The following is a 14,623-nucleotide window of genomic DNA, read 5'->3' as shown; positions in this document are numbered from 1 at the left end:
GCTGCCCGCGCTGCACCCGCCTGTCCTTGCCTGTCCTTCCTTGCACACTTGGGGCCCCTCACTCCCACCTCGGTGTGGGTGGGCTCTGTCATCTGCCCCCCCCCAGGGCCACCCACTGCCACACCCACTGGCCGCCTGGCACTCTCAGCTCTGAAACTCCCTGCCCTTCGACCTGGCCTACCTTCTGTCCACAGTGGCCCCTCTGCAAGGGCGCTCCCCTGTCGGAAGTGGGCCATCTCCCACTTGCTGCCCCTTCTCGATGCCCTGCAGCTCGGGGACCACCTCTGCTCTGACGAGGCCTGGATTTCCACCAGTCTCTCGCTCTCAGGCCACCTGGTGGTGCTCCTCCCTCTGGCTCCTGACCCAGTGCCCCACCTGGTGTTCTGCACTGCCCTCATCTGACCCCAGGTCCAGGACCTGAGCTCGCCCTGCCAGTGCCGCCCCGCCACTCAGGTCCTCCAGGCGCCGAGTCAGCCCGGGGGCCTCCCACTGCCCGGGGCCCACCGTGCTCGCCTCCCCGCACCCCAGTTCGGTACATGGAGGAGACTGCTGCGAGCTGTCCCCGGCTCAGGTTCCTCCTCTGCAGCATATAAGTGGCATGCTGTGGAGGGCCGCTGCAGGGCTCCGCCAGGTGGCGCCCCCGGGCAGCTCTGGGTTCGCTCTGGAGCCCTCTCTGAGTGCGGGGTGGGGTTGCCATCTCCCTCGGGGAGAGACGAACACATACACTTCATAAGTGAGTGAATAAGGGTAGGTCCCAAGTGCACAGTGGCTTCCTCTGTGGATGGTAACTTCCACCTGCTCCTCTGGCATTTCACCGCATGTGCACCCTGGTACCTGTCATCACGCAGAGGCAGCATGGATGGTGCCTGGTGAGCAGGCGGGGAGTCACGTACTGGCCACGGGAGCGTGGCAGGGTGTGTGTTCCCTCTGGTCTCAGCCCGTGTGGGCGAGCATGTCGCCTCACTAATGCACAGAGAGCACCTTGGTGCCTGGAGCACTGCACCCGCGATGGCGGGCTCTGCTGTCTGCAGGAGGCCACGCAGAGCCCCGAGAGGCCCTGGGTTGTGGGCACGCCACGTGTCTTTTCCAGGGCCTCCGTCCCAGCAGGATTCGGGGCACCCCTGCACACACACCCAGCATGGTTTTCAAGCTATAGAGCTGGGATTTGAACCGTCAGTTATGTGGGACCCAGCTCCCTGTGCACAGGGCTTACCCACTGCTGCACGGGGCCAGGCCAGCGTGACTCACTAGTATTACCTCTTAGTCTCACAATGACCTGCACCTTTACTGCTAAGGAGGCAGGCTCAAAGCAGAGTAAGCACTTGTCCAAGAGGTAGCCCTGGCAGCTGGAGGGCAGCCTCCCCGTCCCCACTCACTCCTCAGCCTGGATGGAGTCCTCAGGGGCCACGTAGTTGCTGGGGATGTAACCGGTCTGTCCGGAGCTGAGAGACCGGGCCTCCCACCAGTCACCTTCACTGCAGGCATAGAAAGTCAGGGTGGTCAGCAGCAAGCGGGGCCAGGCAGGGCCACACAGATGTCCAGGTCGAGCCTGGCCCGGCCACCCCTTACCCTGAGGACAACCCCCCAGCTCAGGGCTTTGGGCTGCTCGGTCCTCAGCCACCGAGTGGTCCAGGATGGCCTTCCCTGTGGAGGGAGGGAGTCCGGGAATGGCTGGGCCTCCTGGCCCCTCACGCTGGCTCCTTGCTTGGGCTGGGCTTGGAAGTACAGTGGGCAACTGATGGGGCTGCTACCCACCAAGCCCCATGGCTGTACATGTCCTTGGGGACAAAACCCCGAACCGTCGGCACGGCTTGGAAAGCGTGGCAGGCTCCGTCCCTCGCCACCCCAACCTCCCATTCTGGATCTTCTAGGCGACGGGCCACCAGACTGGCCCACTGGTCATGCCTCCAAGCCACCGTTGAGTCCTATTCTCTGTTCCTCCTTCTGAATCTCTTCTTTCACTGCCTACTCGCTATCCTAGGCTCAGGTTAATAATCACCTCCTCCAGGAAGCCCCCCCGCCTCCCCGCCATCCTGGGGACTGTCTGGTATTCTTCCTGTCCCCGAAGTTCCTCATGCTTTCCCCACATAGCGGTGATCACCGCAATTTCTCTTGTCACGTGGATGTGTCCCCGTCAGTCTGGAGCTTTCCGGGAACAGGGAGCAGGCAGGGCTGTCCTCTGGGGCCTGCTCCCAGCCAGCCGCACCCAAGTGGAAGAGTGGCCTGGTCACTTACGTGGTGCTCAGGACCTGGAGCCTCTCGCCCTTGGCAAAAGTGAGGTCGTCCTCTGTCCGGGCCTCGTAGGCATACAGGGCGACGAACAGGGTCACCCCTGTGCCTGTGGGTCAGTGCTGCTCAGCAGGGCAAGGCATGGGCTCCCGACCCGTCCCTGCCAGGCTCAGTCCCCGCAGCAGAGGTCCCTGAGCCCGGGGCATTCTGCCCGGGCTCCGCAGCTGGGCCTGTGATCAGGACGCACCTGCAAGCCCGTTGCCCGCCTAAGTCCCAGCATGCCTTCTGTCCCAGGAAGATGCCCCGTGTGAGGGTGACCCGAGGGGTGGCCTGGCCCAGAACCCCTCGGACTAGGGGCAGAGCCATCTCCCCTAGCCAGGTTTCCAGGGTGGGGCTGTCCACACCCCGTGTGACCCTGAAGGCAGGCCTGGAGGCTCCTGGGGCCAAACTTGCACCACCCAGGAGGCAGGTGACCCCACTCCGGCCCCCCTCACCTGTGATGCCCCTGACGGTGCCCCCGAGGAAGGCAGGGCTGGCGGGCTGAGGGGACAAGCTGCTGTTCTTGAGGGTGTGAGCACAGGCGGGTACGGGCTGGGCCTGCGTGGGGTCAGGGCCATAGCGATCTGTGGCCCCCTGGCCCCCATGGTCCCCGTCCAGGGTAATGTCCTCCTTGGGCCCCAGCTCCGGCTTCTTGCAGAACACACAGCACATTCCAGGTGCCCTGCCACAGATTGGGGGGCTTATAAGGAAGGACACCAGTAAGATTAGATTAGGGCCTCCCTAATGATTTCATTGTAATTTAAATCACATCTTTAAAACTATTTCTAAATCCTTCTGAATACTTACACAATTTAATACACTAAACCTCAGAAAAAGTGACCTTCATAGTGATTCCAGCAAGACACTGTGCCTCCGGTCCTCAACTGAGAAAGTACCAACCCATTAGCATGCATAGTTAAGAATGCATGGGGGGTTGTGTGTGTGTGTGTGTGTGTGTGTGTGTGTGTGCGCGTGCATGTGTGTGAGGGTGGGGCTGCCACAGACGGGGAGGGGGGTTGTCAGAGTAGGGCTGCCACAGACAGGGTCAGGGCGGGGCTGCCACAGATGGGCTCAGGGTCCTTGTGGGCACACTGAGCACCCTGCACGCGGCACCCCGGGCCTGGCCGAGGTGGTCCCTTGTGAGGCCCCCACACTGCCTCTGCTTGCCTACGTCGCCTCCCGCTGCCTCATGTGCCGGGCTTCTGTGACCCGCAGGACGCCCTCGTGTGTCTGGAGGCACGCGTGGTTTGCTGGCACGAGGCTGTGTGAGTGTGAGTGTGAGCGTGAGTGTGAGTGTGAGCGTGTGTGTCTACTTGGGCGAGTGTGCACGCATTTCTGTGTACAGTGTGTCTGAAAATGCGTTGCCCATGCGTGTGCCTGCGCCCGCCTGCATGTGGCGTGTGAGGCCGTGTGCCACGCCTGGACAGCGCCTGCGGAGGGATGGGGGGTTCCTGCCGTGGTCCAGCCTGGCCAGAGCAGCCTCTGGGCTCCCCACCTGTTACCTAGCAACAGGCCCCCCGGAGGAGAACCACCTCCATTCCCTGACCCTCCTCTCCACCCCTCAGGGCCCAGGTCCTGGCCAGGAGCCTGCGCTGGTCCTCAGGGAGACAGCTAGGGTGTGCACGGGCAGGAAGGCAGAGGTGCTGCCTGGCCCTGCCCTCTCTGGGGAGCCCAGCCCGGTCCAGGCCTCCGTCCCCTGCCTGCACCCCGCCTCGCGTGGGCGCCAGCACGCCGCTCTCGCACCCACACGACCGACACACGGTGCTACCCACGCCACCCAGCCCGCGGCCGGCGTGACGCGGTCACGCATGCACGTGGATATGCAGCCGCCTTCAGCAGCGGGCTCGTGGGAGGCTCGGACTCCGTCTCCCCTTCCTCTAGCTGGGCTTCAGTTGAACCCGCCCAGCTCACTCACGGCCCCCAGAGACAGACAGACACCTACCTCCGGGGCCTCCTGCCCCCGCATCGGGACCCAGGAGAGCCTCCCCGGCAGCCTGTCCGAACAAATAGGCAGGCACCTCCAGGCCGCCCTTGCAACACCCAGAGAGGAACTGCCGGGAGAAGGCCCAGCTTCCGCAGGCCCGAGAGGTGGAGTGCTGCGGGTGGGGCCCCCTGGCCTGTTTCCCTAGCCAGAAGCCCCCGACTTCCCTCTCCTGATAGGGACCCCTCCTCTTCTCTGCATCCTGCCCTCCTCCCAACACCACTCACCTCTTCTAGGAAGCCTTCCTGGAGTGACAAGCCTGGCCAGCAGGCCAGCGGCCCATCTGGTCAGCGCCTGACCCCCAGCCGCGCCCTGCACGGTCTCCGTCCCGTGTGAGAGCGCAGCCAGGGCGCGCCCACATGGTGAACCAGAGGCAGGCTGTGGTGAGAGGCCGCCGAAAATAGCTCCTGTCACCAGGCCCCCGAGATCTTCACCCAGGACCCTCCCCTGGGGGAAACCACCATGTCAGACGGGCCCAGGAGGTGGCAGGGCTGGCCCTGGGGGCCCCATGAGGGGCCGAGGGAGCCCAGGTGAGGAAGCCTGCTCCCCAGGACGGTACAGCCCTGGAGCAGCAGCACCGGCGTGCAGGCCCGCCCTCCCGGATCGTGTCTCCCAGTGCACACGCACCCGCGCACATGCACCCCGGCCTCACCTGTCCCACAGCGAGGGCAGGAGTATGGACAGCATGGACCGGGCCAGCCACACTTCAGCGGCTCTCCTGGGCCTCACAGCGTCCTGAGCACAGAGAGGCTTAGGGAACGAATGGGCCGAGGCCACACAGATCGCAGCTCCCAGCCTCTCTCCCTCCCGAGACGGCCATCCCTGCCCCGTGCCCAGGTACTGCACCTGAGGGGTGCACACCAGAACCAGCACAAGGGCCCATAGGGAGCGCCCTGTCCAGGACACAGCCCCGGACCCACTCCCGCCACCTGCAAGGACCCCACACATCGTAGGGCGCGTCTGCAGCCCAAGGGGACTCTGAGTGCAGCCTGGTCCGGGGGCGTCCGAGGAGGGCAGACAGCTCCGGGGCTGAGAGCAGGTCAGAGGGGAGCAATTTAGGGCAGGGGCCAAAGCCCGGTGGGGCCTGGCTCTCTGGGGGCCGTTATGCCGTGGGGTCAGGGAGCTGGGGTCTAGAGTCTGGTTCCGCGTGGCCCCAGGCAATAAAGGTTCACATTGACTATGGCCAAGCTCATGTGGTTGTCAGAACGAAGAGATAAGGAGAGACAGAGAGACAAGGCAGAGGAAGGACAGAGGCAGAGACCGAGAGGTGCCGGCACCGTGGTGAAGGAGCTGGGCCTCACAGGCCCAACGTCTGGCTTGGAACATGCCAGGCCTGAGTGCAGGCGTGCCCCAAGTCCCAGCAGGGTGGAGGAATGAGGAGATGGGGCTGTGACGTGACCGTGCCCCATGGGGTGCTTGCACCCTCTCCTCTCTCTCTGGCGGATAGAAATAAATAAAAAGAAAATAGGGAAGACACTGGAGACAGACACATCGTTTAACCTCGACTGCTCAAAACAGCAGCTATTGCTCCATCCATCCCAGCATCATCTCTCCCGCCCCTGTTCACGGCTTATTTTTTCCTACCAGGTAATTATTACCGTATGACATGCTGAATTTGACCTGTTTTTGAATTTTCTAAATTTTGTCCCATCCTTAGTAACGTGCTTACTATAGCACTGGCAGTGCCACAGCTGACTGTGAGTCCGGGTCCCTGGTCTGGTCCACCTGAAATGTACCAGGGACGCGAGGCCTGAGGAGCCGGAGGAAGGCCGTCTCTACGTGGCCAGACCCTGGCGAGCGGTAAGAGTGCTCCCCTCTCTTCCACATGCATGTGGTATGCATGCATGCACCTTCAGTCACGAATAAAATAATACGCTGAAAAAGTTAACGGTTTACAATCATGTTTTTAAAAGACAAAGAGGAGAAAGAGACCTACAGAGAGAAACCCTCTGAGCCAGTGTCAGTCAATTTGTGCTGGTAAACTGCCTCACTCCGAGCCCTGGGCTGTGGCCTTTGCCGACCCCATGTGGGGCTGACTTAGAGCTACCGAGGGGGCTCCTGAGTACTGGGTGGGGCGGGGATGCCTGCACAGCACCCCACCCAGTGCCTGCCACTGCAGCACGCGGCCGCCAGAGGGACAGCAGGCAGGGCGGAGGGGCAGAGGGCAGGGTGGAGGGCAGCGGGCAGGGTGCAGGGGCAGCGGGCAGGGTGCAGGGGCAGCGGGCAGGGCTGGAAGACCAGAGCGAGCAGGGAGGCAGAGATAAAGTGGAAGTGAAAGAAACAGAAGACTGAAGGGACACAGATGAAGAGAAGGACAGAGGAGCAGGCGGCCCCCGTTTGGACAGCTGCAGACGCAGCCCCAGACTCTGCCTCCCTTGGTCTGACCCCGGCCGGTGCCAAGTACGACCTGGCTCTTGGAAGGAGAGTCCGACTTCCCGGAGGCCCGGTTGGCAGTAACGGCTAGCGGGAACTCAGGGACGGTGGCACATTCACGGTGGCCATCCCCAGCACAGTCTCACTCGGTGGCCCAGAGGCAGGCCGGTTATCTTCCCGCATCTTACGGGCGGGCAGCTGGGAGCAGAAGTGTAGACCTGGCCGAGGGTACCCTGCAGGAGGGAGCCAGCCTGCGATGCCAGGCCTGGGCGCCAAATCAGCCTCCCTTCGCCTCCCCTGTGGTCCTGCTAGAAGCGCTGACAGTGGCCCTGAGCCGCCCGAGTGCCTGCCCTCACTGCTGCGCCAGCTCCGGTGCGGTGCTAACACACTGCTCAGGGAGACTCAGACCGTGCATGGTGACCTTGGTTTGAATCCCTGAGCACCTGTGACCCCACGGGCTAGAGGTGGAGGGAAGGTGACCCAGGACAGTGCCCGCCAAAGAAAATAAAATCTCTGTTAAGAGGCTAACAGATGGCGTGGTGGCTAAGGTGCTGGACTCCCATGTGGCCAACCACAGTCCTGGTGGCTTGCTTTCTTGCTTTCCCTCTCTCTCTCTCTCTCTCTGGTGAGTGCATGTGCCCTGTAGAAAATTAATATAATAATAATAAAATAAAACAAAAATTTAAAAAATTATTTATTTACCTTTATTTATTTATTATTATTATTCAGTTTGGCAAGACACAGAGAGGGAGAGTCAGGGCTAAGGTCCTGCACCAGCTCCCCAGACAGCTGCCCCACCCCCACCCCAGCTCTGCTCTAGCCTGGACCCTTCCGCCAGGCCGAAGAGCTTCAGGATCCGTCCCTCTGCCGGAGCGTGGTGGCAGCTGGTGGGTGTGGTTCCCGCCCAGCACGGCCAGCTGAGGTTGAGAACTGCAGACAGCAGAGCTAGACAGCCCCGTGGCCCGCTGACAGGCCACCGCTGCGCCCAGGGAGGAAGCGACCTGCCTGTGGTCACATGGCCGGACAGGAGATCAGAGCCAGGTACTCGCTGTCCACACGGTGGCTGTGCTCCCAAAGCCTGCACAGGTGGTCATGGTGACCTCGGTGAATGTCGGACTTCCTGCCGACGAACGCATGCCCCTGGCAGCAGGGTGGCCGCAGTGCTCTGCCCTGGACTCAGGAGCTCCCAGCCCCCCTCTCAAGGTCCACACTGCCCAGGGCTTCGGTGTGGATGCAGGCTGTCTCAGCCAGAGTGCCGCTGGCTGGGGATAGAATGCCACCCTCCCCAGCCCTTACCAAGCACCTGTGGGACCCAGAGACAGACTCCACCGTGCCCAAGAGCTAAGACGTGGGGAGTCAGCTCGTCTCTCAGAGCTGCCGTTTCTTCTGTAAACCAGGAGCCCCAGTCTCTCAGACATTGAGCTCAGCAGGTGCTCGGTGAGCTTTCACCTCCCTCCCTGCTTCTTGAGGACCTGGAAGGTGCAGGGCCAGGCAGAAGTTCCCGCGGGGAGGGGGGAGGGCAGTGGCCTTGCTGCCTGGGGGTTTCACCCAAAGGGAACCGGGCTTTGCGCAGTGGCAGGAAACCGCCACCCTGCAAGAGTTCCGGCTTCTCCCCAGGGCTCCGTTCTGACCAGGCTGGGGCAGGAAGCAGAGCTCAGGTCTGCAGCACCCCAGTCCCACTACACCCACCCTTCACCAAGACCTGACCCTGCCGAGGGCTTCTGGCTGAGACCCTTCGCCTGCAGAACCCCAGCACCCTCACCAAGACCCCAGTGAGGCCACGCACTCACCTCCTTCCATCCCACCCCGCCTGCCTTTTCCTTTACAGTTTTCTCTACGCCGCCTGCTGGCCCCCACACCACATTTGTGGAGGCCTCATGACTCTCCATGGGTTAAGAAGACACCCCGGGGAGCAGCAGATGGTGCAATAGCTGTCGCTGGACTTCCACATGGCTGACTACTGTTCAAGTCCCAAACCCAGCTGCATGAAACTCACGCCAGGTGCATGTGTGTGCATGCCCAAGATGCTAGGAAGAGACTAGAGGAGAAGGGATTACGGCGAGGCCATCCCCCCCCCCGGAATGATTTCTCACTGTCTTTCTGTCTCCTTCTGTCTTTCTGGAGAATGCACACGCCCTAGAGCAAAAACCCCTCAAAAAAAAAAAAGAGAAAAAGGTGCCTCTGCCTCTGCCTCTGCCTCTGCCCTGCCCCAGTGAGGCAGGCGCGTGGTCCAGGTTTCGCGGCCCAGCCTTCAGGGAGCCCGCCTGGATCACAGGGAGGCCTGGGACCCTGCCTCTCCCTTTAGGCCGGCCGTCTCAGGTCCCTCGGCAGAAAGGTCCTGGCTCTCCCGTCTGCAGCTCTGGGTACCCTCCCGGCCGCCCAGCTTCAGCCCCTTCCGTTGCCACGTGAGCGCTGAGTTTCTGCAGTGAGCACCCCCACGTGGGAACATGGACACCCACACCCTGGCTCACGGGGCAGGTGCTCGGGGAAGGCCCATCCACCTCCCCGGCCGGCCCCCGAGGGATGCATGGGGTGGGGTCAGCAAGGTGGGCTGCCTCCCGCATCGCCTTGGAGACCAGCCGCTCTGGACTCCCTGACCCCAAAGCCTCTGCCCTCCTTCTGGAAGTGGGAACCCAGCCCTGCTCTGCCACCTCTGTCATGGTGGTGGTACCGAGGGCCTGCAACCCCAAAAGACTGGCGTGAGGGTGCCATGATGCGACTGTGCCCGTGGCCGGCGGGTCCACAGACGGTTGGTTACTGGACACCCACCAGGTGGTCCCTGGGGGACCTGTGTGAGCTTCTTCCACAGTTTTGAGAGTGAAGGAGAGTCTAGGGGTCAGTGATGACCTTGGACCCCTCGAGCACTCAGCTAACTGCTTCTCACCTGTGTCCAGCCAGGGAAGAAGGCCAGAGCTCAGACCCCTCACGGTTCACATGGCCAGAGCCCCAACTTGTCCAAGTCCCATCTCGAGGACCAGCCTTGCAGAGAAGCTGGGGTCCCTTCAGAGCAGCACCACCTAGAATGGGGGTACAAGAGGGGGCTAGGGTGACCAGCAGCACCGCCCCAAGCCCTCAGCTCCTCTTGTTGCCATGGAGACAGCCCTAAAGGCTCCGTGTCGGGGCCCAGACCAGATGCCCTACATCCTGAGACCCGTGGTCCTTCCTCCCTCTCTGCCCCTCCCCATGCCTCCCGCCCCCAGGGCTGCACTGACCTCTGTAGGCACCCCACTGGCTTCCGGAAAGAACTCCCTCGGCCCTGGTTTCTCAAAGCCCTGCTCCCCTACCCCACCCACCCCACTCCCAAGTCCCTGTCTCCTCCCCCATTCCCATGTCCAAGGTCCCCTCGGGCCCTCCCTGCAGACCCTCTCACTCCACAGGTCCCCTCTGTGTCCCCCACATCCCTCTGGGATCCCGGGTCACTCCACAGCCTTCCTGTTCCCCTCGGGCCCTTCAGGGTAGACACCTGCCTCCCCACTTGCTGTAGACCTGGCTCAGAGCACCTGATCTCAGGCCACCTCGGCACAGAGCAGACCAGAGGCCCATGTGCCAGTGTGATGCAGCCCTCTGGGCGCAGAGGAGGCACCGCTCGGCAGGGTGTCGGTCAGCCTGGATATGCGTGCCCAAGCACTGGGGCCTGCTCGCCTGCCGCTCACCCTGGGCCCTACTTCCCTCCAGCCCTGAGTCCCCCAAGGCGCCCCGGCCCTGGAGGTGAGGGACTTGCTCCAGCAGGAGCCCCCACCCCCCAGCCCACACTTCGCAGCTGGGGCCGAGCCCATGGCAGTGGACTGGTGTGTCTCAGGGCCGCTGTAGCTGTCACAGTGCCTTGACTTCCAAAGGGCAGGGCACAGACACTGAGGGAAGAGAGCAGCCCCTCCCCTTAGAAAACGCTCGCTGGGGAACCAGCAGTTAGCGTAATGGCTTTGTCGCTGGACTCCCACGTAGTCGACCTTGGTTCGCGTCCCGGACCCGGTGGCTTAAAACTCACGCCGGGCGTGTGTGCGTGCATGCCCGTGATCCCGAGAGGAGAATGGAGGAGAAGGGATTGTGGCGTGGCCATCTCCTCTGGGGGTGATTTCTCGCTTTCTATTTGTCTCTCTCTGTCTGTCTGGCGAGCACACGCGCCCTATAGCAAAAACCTCTAAAAAAAAAAAAAGAAAAGAAAACGCTGAGCCAGGGTGGCGTCCGTCCCACGCCTCTTGCCTTAGGAACTGGGCCAACCTCAGCTCAGTCCGAGCCTTCGTCCAGTGGGGCCTCTGACCCCCCATCTGGGGTTTGGTCCCTCTTTCCGCCGCGGTTTCTTCATCTTCAAACCAACAACAGGGAAATCCCTGCGGGAGAGGGAGGCGGGGAGGTCACGTGGTGGAGGGAGGCGTGTGGACCGGCCGTGAGGCCAGGAGGCGGGCAAGCATGGCAGTGGGCGGCAACCGCTCAGCTTTGGTTTTGGACTCGACCACCTGGACACAGTAGGCACGCAGGTGTGTCTGAGCGTGAGCGCACGGGCACCATCTGGTGTGGCCGTGGGCTGCTGTACAAACACTCTTCTCTTAGGAGAGTGGGAGGGGTGGGGAGGGGTCGAGCGGAGCAGCAGGGACTGGGGAGAGCGGCCCAGCTTGGCAGGGCAGCGCCACCAACCATGGCCACTGGTGCCATGTCCAGTGGATGAGCAGTGCCCCCACGTTGGCTGTCAGGTCCCGCCTTGGGGAGAGCAGAGAAACTTCTGGCCCCTGCCCCAGGGGATCTGGGACTGACCCCTGGCAACTCCCAAGGGGGCCGGGCCTAAGTGCTACCCCATCCCCTGTGGTTCCACCTCTGCTGGTGACCGCTACTCCTGGCTCTGCCGACGCCCTGGTGCCCACCCTGGGCAACGAGGGTGACAGGCTCTCGTGGGCATCACCCTCCACCCCAGGCCCAGGGCTCATGGGCAGAGGGAGTGGCGGTGGGGGCTGTGCTCTGCAGGGCTGCCCACGTGGGCCTTCTGCGCCAGCCCCAGAGACACCCGCCTTCCCGTGACGGGCTGATTGAGGCTGCGGTGGGTCACAGGGTCGAGACCTGCGGGCGTGCACGCTCCTCGCTCTCATCCTCCCCGTCTTCTCTAGCTCTCTCATTCTTCTCCTTTGCTCTTTTTCTCTCTCCCTCTCGTTCTCTTGCTCTCTCTTGCTTTCTCGCCTTCTCACTCTCTGTCTCCCTGTCTCCCTGTCTCTTTCTGTCCCACCCTCTATCACTCTCCCCCTTGCTCTGTTGTTCTTTCTCTCGCTCTCACTCTCTCTCGTTCTCTCTCTTATGGAATCGATAAACTAAGGAAGAAATGAAAGAGGGCCAGTAGGTGGAGTGGTGGTTAAGGTGCTGGATCCCACAGGGCCCACCGTGGGTGGAGTCCCGGGCCCGGTGGCTTAAACTCACGCCGGGCGCGTGTGCATGTGTGCCCGTGACCCTGAGAGGAGAGCGGAGAAGGGGCTGCGGGTGGCCATGCCCCCGGGGTGATTCCTCCCTTTCTCTTTCTCTCTGATGATGAGCGCATGCACCTTATGGCAAAACTAAAAATAAATTAAAAAAAAAAAGAAACAGGTGAACAAACAAAAGCACAATGAAAACATAAATAATTCAAGGTAAAAGAGAATGAAGAAGTTCAAGAATCAATGAGTACAGAAGAGAATGAAGCGAAACGAATTGCTCCTGCTTTAACAGCTATTTCCTGGACCACACTCGTCCCTTGCTTACACCTTCCAATGACTTAACTTTCTCATTTTTCAAAAAAAACCGCTACAGGGAGTCTATGGTCTTCAGAAAGTGAGAGACAGAGACAGGGAGAGTGAGAAAGCCCCCTTCATGGTGGATGTTAGGCCACACCACCTTACTCGTCTCGCCCTCCTATCAGGAGTTCGGGCACATGCCCCGTGAGATTTCCAAGCCGCCGGGCCCAGGACCTGAGAAACTGCGTGTGCGTGTGCGTGCCTGAAATCCCTGGGAGGGGGGATGGAGAAGGGGTTGCGGCGTGGCCGTGCCCCATGGGGTGGGGGCGCCTTCTCTCTGTCTCTCTCTCGTCCCCCTGCTGAGCACGCGCCCTCCACCATAGTAAAACAAAGGCATAGCAGAGGCCTGGCCTCGCCTCCCAGGTCATCCGGCCCAGCCCCTGTGGTGGCCGCCTTCCTCCTCAGCACACAGGAGTCCTCCCCAGTTCCCGGGAACGTGTGGGCTTCTCCCAGCTCCCACGGGCCCCTTTACCCCCCGCCCCGTGAAGGCTGCCCACCAGCCCCGGCCTCACCGCCCACCGAGGAGGCCGCCTGCCTGGGTCTCGCCTGTAGCCCGGCCCCCGTCCCCTCGTGCGTTCCTGTCGCCTGTGGTCTCTGGGTCTCTCCTGATGGGGGCAGGGCTGCGACTTGAGAGCATGGCCCTCGGCAGAGGAGACGGGTCTGCTGCCGGACCGCTGGCCTGCTCTTCCCACCTCCATGACCTCTCACGTCTCTCTTCACCCCCACCCCGCTCCTGCAGGTGGGGTCACTGGGGAGGCGGCGCCGAGCAGCGGGTACACGCGCAAGGAAGCGCCCCCGAGCCGCGTGGCCCGCTGCCCCGGGGGGTCTGCCCAGTGGGCCTCAACCACTTCGCCACGCCAGGCCAGTGCCAGAGGCTGGGGAGCCGTGCCCAGGCCTCGCCCCACCTGCACAGGGCGCAGAGGCCACAGGACAGGTCTGTCGGCACCCCTTCCTTCTGGCCACCCTTTAGAACAAGTGTGAGAACGGATGCCCAAACAGCTTGAAGGCCAGCAAGCCCCGGTTCCCGCGTCCCTCTCCTGTCGCTCTCAGTCTCTCTGCCTGCCACCAGCCCGGCCCCATCCCAGCCCTGCAGGCCTCTGTGGAAAGCCAGCAGTGCCCTGCCCTCCCCTCCGCCCTCCCCTCCTGGGCTCAGCAGCTCTGCTGACCAGCCTGCATACCCGCCACTTCCCCACCCTCCCCACGCGGCTGCACCCTCACCTTCCAAGGCTTTGCACGTCTCTGCCCGCTCCGCCCCAGCTTCCTCTTCCTCTCCATAGACTTGCCCTCTTGGCACACAGACGGCTTCTGGAGCTTCCCATCCTAAACGAACACCGGGCAGGCCCTACAACGTAGCAGTTGGGAGCCGGATCCCACATGGCTGACCATGTGGTTCGAAGCCCAGCCCTGCGTGCCCCAGATCCCAGCAGTTGTCCCACAGGCATGCTTCTCTCTCCCCGCCCCCAAGCACATGCGCCCTCTGGCAATTTAAAAAAGAAAAAAAGGGAGCAGAGGTGGCGTGGTGGTTAAGGCACTGGACACTCCCTCATGGCTGACCATGGTTCAAGCCCTGGACCTGGTGGCTTGCTTTCTCACTTTCCCTCTCTCTCTCTCTGCCTCTCTCTGGTCAAATTAAAATAAATGAATGAATAAATAAATTTTTAAAGAAAGAAAAGAAAGAAAGAAGAAAGAGAGAAAGAAGGAAAGAAAGAAGGAAGGAGAAAAGAAAAATCCTCCCCTTAGAGAACTGAGCACTCACCCTGCCAGGAGGAACCGTGGCTCACTCCTGGTTGATGGGGGAGCTCTTTATAAAATATTCTGTGTAGGGCCCGGCAGGTGGCGTGGTGGTGAAGGCACTGGCTCTCCACTCGGCCGACCACAGTTCAAGTCGCACACCCAGCTGAAGGTCTGCAGTGAGCACGCTCTGAGAGGACAGTGGAGAAGGGACTGCAGTGCGGCCACCCCCGGGGCAATCTCTCACTTTCTGTCTCTGTCTCTGTCTCTCTCTGGCGAGCATATGCACACTATGGCAAAAACTTCAAAGAACGGGAAGGCCCCGGCCAGATGCACGCTCAGGAAGTGGCAGCTGCTCACAGCCGAGAGGGGGGCCGGGTGGAGGCTGCGGGCTCCTGGCCGTTGGGGAATATGGAAAAACACGGAAAATATGTCATGACTTTTCCAATGACCCAATAAATAGGTTTCTTTTTCTTTTACCTGCAGTCACCTGCTGGCCTTACTCCGCTGCCTGTGTGGC

General features: G+C 61.8%; 1 protein-coding gene across 4 annotated transcripts in view; it reads right to left on the bottom strand.

Annotated features, from left to right (window-relative positions):
• The window catches only part of FGR (FGR proto-oncogene, Src family tyrosine kinase), a 9,630-nt gene extending 5,002 nt beyond the window's left edge, over window positions 1–4,628 (bottom strand). For 2 of the 4 annotated variants that reach the window (XM_006155312.2, XM_027774509.1), the window contains exons 1-4: window positions 4,211–4,345; window positions 2,724–2,950; window positions 2,236–2,338; window positions 1,377–1,475 (exon numbers count right to left, since the gene is read on the bottom strand). In XM_006155312.2, the coding sequence (XP_006155374.1) occupies window positions 1,377–1,475; window positions 2,236–2,338; window positions 2,724–2,940 (419 nt within the window). In that variant the 5' untranslated portion in view covers window positions 2,941–2,950; window positions 4,211–4,345. Of the gene's footprint in view, window positions 1–1,376; window positions 1,476–2,235; window positions 2,339–2,723; window positions 2,951–4,210; window positions 4,346–4,476 lie in introns of those variants that run through there. The other 2 variants (XM_027774508.1, XM_027774510.1) reach the window with 2 other exon arrangements.
• Between the last annotated feature and the right edge of the window lie 9,995 nt (window positions 4,629–14,623).

Source organism: Tupaia chinensis, unplaced genomic scaffold, assembly GCF_000334495.1.
Source record: "Tupaia chinensis unplaced genomic scaffold, TupChi_1.0 Scaffold000445_1, whole genome shotgun sequence".
Taxonomy (NCBI): Eukaryota; Metazoa; Chordata; class Mammalia; order Scandentia; family Tupaiidae; genus Tupaia; species Tupaia belangeri.
Note: the sequence above shows the minus strand (reverse complement) of the source record. Positions and strands in the feature narration are given on the sequence as shown.